Raw genomic sequence first — 13716 nt, 5'->3', positions numbered from 1 at the left:
CATTTTGATTCACATGAAAGTCGGTCTTAGACCGCGTGTTTGATTTACTTGTTTACTATCTGTATTTAGTTAGATTGTGCATGCTCTCTCTCTCTCTCTCTCTCTCTCTCTCTCTCTCTTTTTAACTCCCTCTGTCGTACTACACTCCTCAACATTGGGATTTCAGGAGTAGCTAAAGATTTAAGTAGGAGTTTGGGTTTAAGGCCTAGCCGAGACTAGTTTAAACCACAGATTCCTTTGTTCTTGTTTTTTCGCACGCTCTTTCTGTGCTGAACATCCCCCTTTGGGGCACAGCTGGCACAGAATTCGCATTCCATTCGCATTCCATACACACACAAAAACACACACAAACACGTGATTTCCCCATCACATTTTAACATCCACTCGCCCCTACACTGTAACACTGGCTATAGCTATTACTTCTGATCACCATTAGTTCCTTAATTATCATATACACTACTCATTCTTATTTGTATATATTGTATCACCATTTATATTTGAATTATTCCTTGGCTGCTATTGTTGCTATATCTGATCAGTATTAGTTCGCTAATTCATGTCAGCTATTTCAATAAATGGTATCTTTGGAATAAACTGTGTCCTGTTTTATTGCTACAATATTCACTGAATGCCAACCTCTGCCAAAGAAAGTATTCTAATTGCCTTCACCCATTTGGTTGTTATATGAATGTTATAGATCTAGAGTAAACGTATTACATTAGAGCTACCATACAATACTCACTAAACTATAGCAACATCACTAAGTTATTCCATTGTTTTTACTAGTTTAGCTATAAACTATTAGACACTTGAATTAATGATTAATACATTTATGAGACTGATCCCTTTTTACATGAGACTGAGTTGATAAGCCTATCGCACCTACAACAATTTGGTAATCAAATGTTACGTATCTTCACTTAGACTTCCACACAGGCCATGCCTCCTTCACTGAGAATTTATTTCTTTCTCTTTTTTTGTGCAGTGTCCAGTAGTGTGTTCATAGCCCAAAGACACATTTTTCAAAATTGTCAAAAGACATTTTTTTAAATTAATAATTACAGTTGGAGATGCAAAACTGGAAAAGGTTCAAAGTTTGGCATACAAAAATGTGTGTGTGTGTGTGTGTGTGTGTGTGTGTGTGTGTGTGTGTAAGAGAGAGAGGAAGTAAAAGTTTTGTCTCCACCCCACATCTCTCTTTCTCTCTTTCTCTCCCTCTCCCTCTCTGTGTCGTTGCTGTGTATGCATCCAGCAGTGCTGGAGTGTGTCAGAGTGTGTTATGTTGCGGTGCAGGCGATGTGGACGGTGAGACGGTTGACATGGCAAGGCTGCACACACACCTGGCCAGGTAGGACACAAAGATGGGAGAGTTTCACTGATTTTACACTCTCTCTCTCTCTCTCTCTCTCTCTCTCTCTCTCTCTCTCTCTCTCTGTCTGTCTGTGTGATTGGTGTCACTTCAGTGTTTTTTTGTGTGTGTGTGTGTGTGTAAAAACAACGACTGTAATTTTACATGAAAAAGAACGCATTATTGACAGCTTCATGTCTTTCTCTCTCACACATTCTCACAGTTCAGTTCTGCTCTATACAGACACATGCAAAAGTTGCAAAAATACAGAACATTAAAAAAATAAACGGTGTGTGTGTATGTGTGTGTTAGAGAGAGATAGTGGGTGTGGTTATGGTGAAGACAGTTACTAAAATGATCCAAATTCTGATAAGATGTGAACGAGGTCAGACAGAGTTTGAGTTGTTGAAGGATATTACACTACACTCAAAAAGGGGGCACAAACTTTCAAACTGATCTAACTTAGAATCTAATATCATTCACATGTTCGGCCTGTCTGTCTCTTTTTTTGCAGCTTGTGTTAATGAGAATGAATCCGAACCCATTTCTTTTCCACTTTGTTCCTGAGTTGATGAAAATGTTTCTGTTTGACTGCATTACTGTGTTTAAATGATTATTCCTCATTAATAACGTTGTCATGTGTATTAAAGAAAAGGGGCAGGGCTGAGCAGGTTTGTTCTCCTGTGGAGCAGAACGAATCTCGTGGCATGGATCTATTACACACTGCAGTTTCTCTGAAGTTGGCTTTACGCTGTATGAGATCTTCCTGTAACACAAAAATCACACGTCTTCGATGAGTTGAAATCAGCGTCGCATCAGTGTGTCTTGATTTCATGCAAATATGACTAAACACGGTTGTGTGAGTGGAGTGTCACTGTCGAATAAACTGCTACGAAGCTTGTCTAAAATCCACCGATAGGAGGGCAGCAAATTCACGGATGGGGCAGCTACACATACGGTATGAAAAATCTTCTCACCTCAAGCTCACTTTGCATTTCCGTGAGCTGGTTTTCTGCATGAGTTCATTTCCAGATCACGCTGATGGAGTAAGTAGTGTCGTCATTTTGTTTAATCACAGATCTATCGTCAGAGGATCTTCATCATATAATCTGACTCACTGTCACACAGTCTATTACAGACTTCAGGTCAGACTTTATTGGGATCGCAGACAGGGTGAAGAACAATAATCTTAAGAGTGCTGAAATCAAATTAAAAAAGGATTAATGTATCACATGATTCTCAAAAATAAACCGAAATTGAATCTAAGATGCATTTTAGCAGCACTTCCCAAAAATCTTTTCAAACCACACTAGAGTCAGTGTTGTAGTTGAGTCACTAAACCTCGAGTCCGAGTACAGTCTCGAGTCCTCTGTGTTCAAATTCGAGTCAAGTCCAAGTCATTAAAGAAAATTTCAAGTCGAGTCCACTGTTGATCTGAGTCGAATCCGGGAACAAGACTCCAACTGCACCATTTGACAGTGGCACACAAATGTTCATCATTGATGTGAAAGTGTTTGCTTACAGGATAGTTTAAAAAAAAAGTAACAACAAATCATGCTGTTTATATAAAAGCCTTTACTGTGTCACAAATATACAGTGGTGCTTGAAAGTTTGTGAACTCTTTAGAATTTTCTATATTTCTGCATAAATATGACCTAAAACATCAGATTTTCTCACAAGCCCTAAAAGTAGATAAGGAGAACCCAGTTAAACAAATGAGACAAAAATATTATACTTGGTCATTTATTTATTGAGGAAAATTATCCAATATTACATATCTGTGAGAGGCAAAAGTATGTGAACCTTTGCTTTCAGTATCTGGTGTGACCCCCTTGTGCAGCAATAACTGCAACTAAACGTTTGCGGTAACTGTTGATCAGTCCTGCACACCGGCTTGGAGGAATTTTAGCCCATTCCTCCGTACAGAACAGCTTCAACTCTGGGACTGTAATTACTGTAATTACAGCTGAAGTGGGGACGATCCTTGTGGTTTTCCCAAGAGGACACTTTCTATCAGACTCACATTGCTACCACATGTGAAGCTCTGCTGCAAATCTGTCTCATACTTGTATTTGTTACAAGTCCTGTTTTTACTGCGCAGCAACAGAATACAGTATTCTGTTTCAAAAGAGACAAATATTTTCTTTAAAAAAATCATTTTACAACCTCATCATATGGTGAGTGATTTCCGGAGAGGACATTTTTGACGGACAGAAGATACCATCGGAGGCACTTTGTTTTCAAAAAAAAAAAGTAGCTTCCACTTAAATATCTTTCTATTGTGAATGAAAGTACTGAATACGTCCTAAAATAAAATCGAGTTAATGCTAAAACATGCAATTCTGAATTTAACCACTAAAATGAAAGTAGAATTAAATGAAATGAGCACAAGGTCAAAACTGAGCCACGTTTGACATATTAATAAGAACTTATAAGAGATGTTAGTGCTGTAGGTGGGGCTGTGGGTGGGGCTGTAGGTATGTCCCTGTAAAAGAAAGTAGAAGAAACTCTGGTGTATATTTACAGTATTGGACCTGCAGGAGTTCGTTGGTGTTCTTCAGAAACACACCCTTAGCAAAAAGAAGTTTATTCAAGTGTACTATGAGTATACTTATTTTTTACTAAAACTGAGGAAGTATACTTGAAGTTGACTTTTTATAAACTATATTTTATACACTTAAGAATAGTATAGTGAAGTATACTTGGCTTATACTGAAAAGTATAAACAAAAGTCTAAGACTAAGTACATTAATACTAAGATTTACACTTATACTTTAATACTAAAACTTATACTTTAGTATACTTTTTATGTTTTTCTGCCACAAAGTAGTAATACTTAGTATATCTTGCTCCAAGTGCATAATAAGGTCAAGTCATTGACTCATGCTTAACATTTAATTTATATATTAATATAATATAATGCTGGAGTGGCGGCACGGTGGTGTAGTGGTTAGCGCTGTCGCCTCACAGCAAGAAGGTCCGGGTTCGAGCCCCGTGGCCGGCGAGGGCCTTTCTGTGTGGAGTTTGCATGTTCTCCCCGTGTCTGCGTGGGTTTCCTCCGGGTGCTCCGGTTTCCCCCACAGTCCAAAGACATGCAGGTTAGGTTAACTGGTGACTCTAAATTGACTGTAGGTGTGAATGTGAGTGTGAATGGTTGTCTGTGTCTATGTGTCAGCCCTGTGATGACCTGGCGACTTGTCCAGGGTGTACTCCGCCTTTCGCTGGGATAGGCTCAGCTGGGATAGGCTCCAGCTTGCCTGCGACCCTGTAGAACAGGATAAAGCGGCTAGAGATAATGAGATGAGATGAGATAATGCTGCAGTTTAAAACTTTACAGTATATAGTACGTATGTGTGCTCAATTGCATTATCTTTATGTACCTTAAAATCATACACAAAAACAGAAAAACTTTTGACTTGACTTTATTGATCAATTTCTCCAGTAAGGAAGGACTTGATTTCATACGTCTTTGTTTTTGAAATGTTCGAAATGTTGGAAAATATATCAAACTTGTTTTCAACATTCTGTCTTGTGATTTTGTAAATGCATCCCACTCTTGTGTACATACAGTATGAGTAAACTTTAAGAATACTTTAAGGAGTATAGTTAGTTTTTTTTTTCTTTTTTATCAGACATCTAGTTTTTGGGTTTGTTTACCTGACGTGTTTCGACGTACGACTGTCGTCTTCCTCAGAGTGTCAACGGATGTTATTGGTGATGCATCTTTTATCAGCTGATGTTTCTGAAGGCGTGGCCTTCCTGTCTGGTTTGACAGGTCGGTCACGCCTTCTACTGTCTGTTCGTCCCCTGCAAGATGGCACTCCAGGTGTGGGAGAGCATGTATGCTCCCTCATCCCGGTTGATGGTCCTCGGGCTTCGCTTACGGATCTCCATGGCCTCCCTGATCCAGCGCTGATGTTTGTTATCTTCTGTGCGGATGACTCTGGCATTCCCCCAGTCCATAATATGATTTTCCCTTTTGCAGTGATCTGTTATAGCTGATTTATAATTTTCCTGTTGTGCCTTTTCTTTTATTGTTCGGGTTTGTCTTGTAGCTGTCTCCTTTTCGCACTCTTTCTTATGTTCATTTTTTCTTGTGTTGAAACTCCTTCCTGTCTCCCCAATGTAAGTTTTATTGCATAATTGGCATGGAATCTCATATATGGTGTTGCATCTGTTGTCCGGATGTATTCTGTCTTTGGGATGAACCAGGATCTGACGGAGTGTTGTGTATGGTTTGACAGGTGTGTTAATGTTGTGTTTCCTCATTGCTCTTTGAATGCGTTCAGTTATTCCCCTAATGTATGGTAATGTAACTACTCCCCTGTGTTCTTGTTTGTTGGTTTGTTTTTTCTCTTTCTTCTGTGTTTTGTTGTTCTTAACCTGTTCTGCCCCTTTGGATATTGCCCATTGTGGATATTGACATGCCTTCAGTGCGTGTTGTATATGTTGTTTCTCCTGTTCTTTGTCCTGTGGATCTGTAATTATTGCTGTGCATTCATGTAATATTCTGACTACTGATATTTTGTGCATTATGGGGTGTTCGGAAGTCCAATTTAAATATTGGTCGGTGTGTGTGGGTTTTCTGTGTACTTTTATTTTGTTGTCCCCATCTTCTGTGTGATGTATTTTTAAATCCAAAAATGCTATTGACTGCTCCGTTTCTTCTTCATGTGTGAATTTTATATTACCGGTATTATCTATGGTGTTGAGATGGTCGGTGAGTTGTTGAGTGTGTCCCCTCTTCACTTTTTCTAGTATGTCATCCACGTAACGTTTCCAGAGTGTTGGCCTGTAATCTGCTGGTATTGTAGTGAGTGCTTTCTGCTCCAGATCTTCCATGAAAAAGCCGCACATGATGGCTGATAGTGGGTCTCCCATGGCAAAACCTTCCTTCTGTCTGTAAATTATATTCCTGAACTGAAAGTATGTGGATGTGGCGATGAATTGAAGGAGCTGAGTGATGTCTTGTACAGTGAGGTTTGTGCGTTTCTTGAGCGTCCTGTCTGTTTTTAATTTTTCTTGTACTATCTGTATGGTGGCTTCCGTGGGTGTTCTGGTGAACAGAGATATGACGTCATGTGATATGAAAACTTCGTCTTGCTGCATTTTTATGTTTTTTAGTTCTTCTGCCAGTTGTTTTGAGTTTCCGAACAATAAAAGAAAAGGCACAACAGGAAAATTATAAATCAGCTATAATAGATCACTGCAAAAGGGAAAATCATATTATGGACTGGGGGAATGCCAGAGTCATCCGCACAGAAGATAACAAACATCAGCGCTGGATCAGGGAGGCCATGGAGATCTGTAAGCGAAGCCCGAGGACCATCAACCGGGATGAGGGAGCATACATGCTCTCCCACACCTGGAGTGCCATCTTGCAGGGGACGAACAGACAGTAGAAGGCGTGACCGACCTGTCAAACCAGACAGGAAGGCCACGCCTTCAGAAACATCAGCTGATAAAAGATGCGTCACCAATAACATCCGGTGACACTCTGAGGAAGACGACAGTCGTACGTCGAAACATGTCAGGTAAACAAACCCAAAAACTAGATGTCTGATAAAAAAGAAAAAAAAAACTAACTATATTTAATATAAGACATAATGAACGTAATCGAAATTTTAAGGAGTATATTTCCAGTATATAAATAGTAAGCTACAAGTAATATGCCAAGCAAACTTAAAGTATAACAAGTAAACTAGTGAAATAACCAACGTTTATAACAGTATACTTAAAGTATACAATAATAAACTAAAAATAGGGACTCAAAGTATATAACTAGTACAATGGCAGTATATTGATAAGTGTACTTGTGGTATACGTTAAGCATACGAGAGGGATATACCAAGTACATTGATAGTATATAGATGAGTGTACTTGTTGTATACTTTAAAGTGTACTTTTGCAAACTTAAAATGAACTTTAAAGTATACTTTTATAAACTTGAAATGTTCCAATTTAGTCCGAAAAAGTATTAAATTTGTATACTTTCTAGTACACTAAAAGTGCATGGTCTGTAGTATACTTGGTATACTTAGTTATTTTCAACTGCTTACACGCATTTTCAAAGCTCTGTGTCTTTTTCTCAAAACTTTACACACAAATCCAACTATTGCTCACATGAAATGCAAAAAGCGCACTATCTCCTACAAAATGAAACACAGTATTCAGAATATTCTAAACACACCTCAAAAGCAAGCATTTGTCTCACATCATAAACACATTTCCCATAGTATCACATACGTGTGTATATCATTTACACACTGTTGCTCTAAATCTAAAGCTCTTTTGTTTTTGTTTTTTTATATATATTGCCATACAAGAATGAAAATACAGTATTATGCAAATAGAAGTCAACACAAGCAATATTGGAACCAAAAATATTAAATTTTCTGAATAAATCAGTTGCTGTTGTGAATGCAGTATTGTACAGCATATAAGAAAAAAAAGAAAGCAAAGTACACCAACCACCACATATGGTGATACAGCAACCAAAAAATAGACATGTATGAAAAAGTGTGTGTTTGTTGATGGGGAGAGCAAGTTGGGTGTGTATTTAGGATCAGTCTCTCCTCCGGGCTGGGTCTGGCCACAATATTTCATCAACATCGCATGCTATATTTTCTCTTGCCAAACACTGAGGAAAGAATCGTCTTGTGTGGCGTATCCAACCTTGGATAGAAGCAGCATCAATGTCACCACATGCTTCCTCCATTGCCTGGAGAAGTGTAAGGCGGGCATAGGGACAATGATCATACACTTTCCAACGCCATGTTGAGAAGAATTCTTTGATTGGGTTAAGAAATGGTGACTATGGAGGCAGGTTGACAACAGAAAAATGGGGATGGTTGACAAACCAATTTTGGACCAGCTGGGAGTGATGAAAACTGACATTATCCCATATAACCACAAATCTTGCCTGTTCTGGATTCTCTTCCTTTGGAGCAAGAATACCATGAATATTATCCAGAAATGTTAGGATATGGCCAGTGTTATAGGGGCCAAGTGTTGCATGGTGTTGCAGGACACCATTCTGTGTTTGGTGGCACACATGGTGACATTTCCTCCACGTTGGCCTGGGACATTAACAATTGCCCTCTGTCCAATGATGTTTCTCCCCCTCCATCTTGACTTTGTGAGGTTGAATCCCACCTCATCCACATAAATGTATTCATGGAGGATGGGGTGGGCATCCATCTCCAAAATTCTCTGTATTGGACAAAAGAATAGATTAGGATACACACAATACAATAGTCTGTCTCAGCAGGTGAAAGTCTGATGTACTGGCAGTGCTATGTACATACCTCCACATAGTCACACCGCAGGTTCTTGACTCTGTCACAGTTCCTTTCAAATGGGACCCTGTACAGCTGCTTCATCTGTAACTGATTCCTCTGGAGGACCCGATGTATCGTAGCTAGACTAACAGCATCAATATTGTTGAATATGGTGATGTCTTCCAAAATATGATTTTGAATCTCACAGATTCTAATGGCATTATTTGCCAAAACCATATTCACAATTGCAGTCTCCTGCTCTTGTGAAAATATACAACCTCATCCTCCATGATGCTTTTGTCTTTCCACTCTAGAAAATTCAGAAATACAGTAGTACTGTAAGAGTGCTGTATAAAGTCAAGGTTGTACTGCCCTGTGACCATTCATACAGTGTAGTGCAGTAAAATGGATGCTTGGAGCTACAATAGTATACATGTATTTTACAGCTATGCAGGAATGGCTATTACATGTACATGTACATTACAGTACTGTTGATTGTTGCATACCTGTTCTCATTTCGAAAAGTTCGAATTATGGCTGCCACTGTAAATCGACTCAAGTTGGGCTGGACTCTGAGTCCAGCCTCTCTCATGGTCAACCCATGATTGATCAAGTGATCAATCAGAGTAGCCCTAATCTCATCAGAGACTATTCTTCTTGGTTCTTCGTCCCTTCCTCCTTCAACTCGTCCTTGTCCTCTTCCTGCTCCCCTTCCAAAGCGTCCTCCACAAACCCGAACTCCTTGTCCTCTGTGCCTTCCTCTGACTCCCCTGGCTCTCTCTGCATTGTTGTTATCCATTGTTCAAGACTGATAACTTGACCTTTACCCTGTTTATAGGCCTATGACAGGCAGTGATTGGTTGGTGTTCATTAAAGCAATTATTGTTTACACCTATGAGGACATAGTCTGAGGCACTGAGGAATAAGTGTGGCATTTTGATTGGTTGTGTTTGAAATAGGAAATCAAGTTACTTCCTGTTAGATTTTCGTGTGTTAGGTAGAGAATTGTGTGTATTGATTTGCAGAAAGTGAATAGCTAAATTGAAAACTGTGTCAAGGCTGAGAATTAGTTTATGGTTTTGCTGATTTGAGGTGGAGTTGTGAAGTTTGAGTGACAGAGTTTAGAAATAGTGTAATATATAAAGGTTTTGTGTGTAAGCAATTGAAAAAAAAACTGTAAACTGAAGCATACTTAATAAAATGAACTTTAAGTACTGTATACTACTTTTTGCTAAGGGCAGCCATGATTGTGAAACAGCCTGTATAAGCATTTCTCAAAAGAAAGTTGCTTCTGTTCCTCTGTATTAAACTCGGGGGTTAAACAATATCCTGTGAGAATGAGGAAGTTAGGGGAAAAAATGTAATATCATTTTCGAAGATCTTTCACAAGATCTTGTGTGTGACAACACTGAAAATGACAAACAGCTCAAGAAGTCATGTGGGTGTGGAAGTGAGAACAGGTGACTACACACCTTTATTATACATTTCTCCAGGTCATGGTTAGATCAAGAAGCTAGATAAAATCACTCATAATAGTGAAGTGGTGGGAATGTTAAGATCGTTTATGACCGGATATCATCTTCTTCTTCTTTCAGCTGCTCCTGTTCGGGCTCACCACAAACAGACACGGTGTAGATCCACATATGTGATTTGTTATAGGTTTTACACCAGATGCCCTTCCTGACACAACCCTCCCCAATCTATCCGGGCTTGGGATCAAGCACTAAGTATGCACTGGCTTGTACAACCCCAGTGGCTGGGTATTTTACCTAATCTACATGTTTTTGAATTGTGAGAACATGCAAACACCACACAGAAAGGCCCCTGTTGGCCATGAGGTTTGAACCCAGAACATTACATAATATTAATGGTATTTAGCAGATGCTCTTATCCAGAGTGATATACAACATACCCAGAGGAGCCTGGGGAGCAGTTGGCGGTTAGATGCCTTGCTCAAGGGCACTTCAGCCATTCCTGCTGTCCAGGGAATTGAACTCATGACTTTTTGGTCCCAAGGCTGCTTCTCTAACCATTAGGCCATGGCTTCCTTAGTTCCAAGGGTACCTTCTTGCAGTGAGGCAACAGTGCTAACCACTACACCACCATGCCACCCTACTTTACAGTAGAATATAATACACCTAAATGTTGTGATTTTGCATAATTATTCACCCCTGTTGGTTGGTGTGAAACCGTTAAGTTAGTTCTGGAGCAGTCAGATGGTATGAGAAGTCGCCATGAGAAGTCGTGCAGAAAACAGAGATTGTCACCTAAACAACCTGCATCAGGAAGCCAATGGAACAATCATAACAAGGCCAAGGCAAAGTTCTCGATCAGGCTATAAAATGTTACTGCACATGTCAGATTTACAGTGGTGCTTGAAAGTTTGTGAACCCTTTAGAATTTTCTGTATTTCTGCATAAATATGACCTAAAACATCATCAGATTTTCACACAAGTCCTAAAAGTAGATAAAGAGAACCCAGTTAAACAAATGAGACAAACATATTATACTTGGTCATTTATTTATTGAGGAAAATGATCCAATATTACATATCTGTGAGTGGCAAAAGTATGTGAACCTCTAGGATTAGCAGTTAATTTGAAGGTGAAATTAGAGTCAGGTGTTTTCAATCAATGGGATAACAATCAGGTGTGAGTGGGCACCCTGTTTTATTTAAAGAACAGGGATCTATCAAAGTCTGATCTTCACAACACATGTTTGTGGAAGTATATCATGGCATGAACAAAGGAGATTTCTAAAATATTATTTCTAAAATAATAAATAAATGACCAAGTATAATATTTGTGTCTCATTTGTTTAACTGGGTTCTCTTTATCTACTTTTAGGACTTGTGTAAAAATCTGATGATGTTTGAGGTCATATTTATGCAGAAATATAGAAAATTCTAAAGGGTTCACAAACTTTCAAGCACCACTGTATGCATTTATTACTGATGTTTAGAACAAGCAGCATTCAAGCACCACTGCAAATCACATACACTGTACTTTTCAACCCATGTTTATGAGGACAGAGATCAGAGACATGTCTGTGTTGGAAATACACTGTGTCAGGATCACATGATGTGGATGAAATGTTGATCAGACCTGCTCAGAGGGTTGGATGATTTTGTCAACAAGTGCGAAGTCCAAAGCAGGCATGTTGGACCAATGCCTCATACACCACAGTATAACAGTAGAGCAAGAACACAAGCTGCTAGTCACACAATTATCAGGTTAAATAAATGCTTGGAGAAAGACAGACAGACAGACAGACAGACAGACAGACAGACAGACAGACAGAATGAATGAATGAATGAATGAATGAATGAAGTGTTTGCTGCTGTTAAACGTAGACACAGTGATGAACTGGAGGAACTGTTATGTATATAAGAGTGATGCTATTTTCCTGTAACAGAGTTTTATTCCTCTTACACCACAGCAGTTTGCCAGAGGCTTTCTTTCTTTCATTTATTTATTTATGCTAGCAGCACTGGTGCAAATTGTTACTCTCACTCAGGATTTTTCTTCTTCTTCTTTTTATTTTCTCCTAACGTTTTTTAGGATGCTATTTCTCCCTCAGTTTTCCACCAATCATCACCAAATTTCACATGAAGAATACCTCTGGACTGAATGACATTGCTATGACTTTTGGTACTGATCTGGATCACTGATCCAGAATGATCCATGAAAAACGGGATTTTTTTTCAATCATTTATAACTCTGTCAATTTTCATGATTTTTTCAGTCAGTTTTTAAAAACAAATTTGTTCAGGGCATCAGGGCACAACTTTACCTCACTAAGCATCATGCTCTATCTCTTACAGTTCTGGATCTATAGGGTACTGTCACACCCGCATATGTTGGCTGACAAGCGCACTGCGAACTGATTCATGTGCACGCCCCACTAATGACACACTGGCACTGGATTAAGGTGCAATCAGTGTGCATATATAAGGATGCCAAAGACTAACTCAGATTGTGAAGTATTGAGTAGTTTAGACACATTACTGAGCAGGGTTGGACTGGGACAAAAAAACGGGCCGGGCATTTTTGACTTACGCAGGCCAATATTAAGACTTCGACAGGCTCATAATTACCGGAGTACAAACGACTAGTAACCTGCCCCCCCGGAGGAGGTTTGGCCAGGTATTGCAATGACCCCGTCTGTTAGTCTGTCTGTCTGTCCCCCTGCAGTGTGTGTGTGTGTGCCGTCTTTACGGGGAGCCAAACACACTGGTTGGGGCCAGGTTGCTATCTCTCATTGCACTTGTTTAAGTATGTTTTCCATGAAGCAATGTACATTTTTTTTTACGGTTGTTACATCCTGGCCAAGGGGAGGAACCGACCTTATCTGCAGTCTTCAGTTCAATCTGCTACTTGGACACACCTACACACTGACACAGTCACTCTCGTAATCATCCCACCTGCAGCCAATCACACACACAAGTACACAGACAGAAAGGAAAAGGAAGACATTAAAACAATTTAAGGTTAGGTACATACAAGTTAATAAATGTTCAAAACAACCTCAGGGTCATCACACTTTTATATTGTAGTGAGGTGTATTATGTTTACTCACTTGGTAGATAGCTCAGTCTCATTCTCTTCGTGTCTGTAGCTCAGGCCCCTCTTCCCTATTACTCGGACAACTTCAACAACACGCTCTAAGACCTGGTGCCTCCTCTTGATCTGCTCTCTGTGAACAGTGAGCTGTCTTCCCCTAAGCAGACTGTTTATGTCAGCTTCTGAACAGTTTAAGAAATAAGCTTCAGCACAGGCTCTATTTGCCATGCTTTTTTCATGCTCTACAGCTCTCTGGTGGGCATGTCTCCAGTCTGACATCCCAGTTATGAATATGCTGGAATCAGTAGTCTTGCTAAAAGCCAAGCATACAAAACAGAATAAAGCATGATGTTGATTACAGGACGTCAGCCACTTCCTGCTTGTGCCATCTTTGTTAGTGAACACCCTCTTTACAATTGTGTTTGTAGCATCTTGTTTGGTATGATGCATTAAAAACGCTTGCATCCTACCAGGCTCTGGTCGTGAAAAGTAATCTACTGTGTCTTCACTCTCTTCAACCTCACCT

The 13716-nt window shown here is 39.5% G+C and overlaps 1 protein-coding gene across 1 annotated transcript in view; it reads left to right on the top strand.

The window, feature by feature from the left end:
• The first annotated feature begins 1242 nt into the window (after positions 1-1242).
• mgat3a (beta-1,4-mannosyl-glycoprotein 4-beta-N-acetylglucosaminyltransferase a) overlaps positions 1243-13716 on the top strand; it is a 36054-nt gene continuing 23580 nt past the window's right edge. Inside the window, exon 1 of the mRNA XM_060904284.1 lies at positions 1243-1348. Within this exon, the coding sequence (XP_060760267.1) occupies positions 1320-1348 (29 nt within the window). The 5' untranslated portion in view covers positions 1243-1319. The remainder of the gene's footprint in view (positions 1349-13716) is intronic.

The sequence above is a fragment of the Neoarius graeffei genome, chromosome 22 (assembly GCF_027579695.1).
Source record: "Neoarius graeffei isolate fNeoGra1 chromosome 22, fNeoGra1.pri, whole genome shotgun sequence".
NCBI classification, from domain to species: domain Eukaryota; kingdom Metazoa; phylum Chordata; class Actinopteri; order Siluriformes; family Ariidae; genus Neoarius; species Neoarius graeffei.
This window is presented reverse-complemented; position numbering and strand designations above follow the sequence as displayed.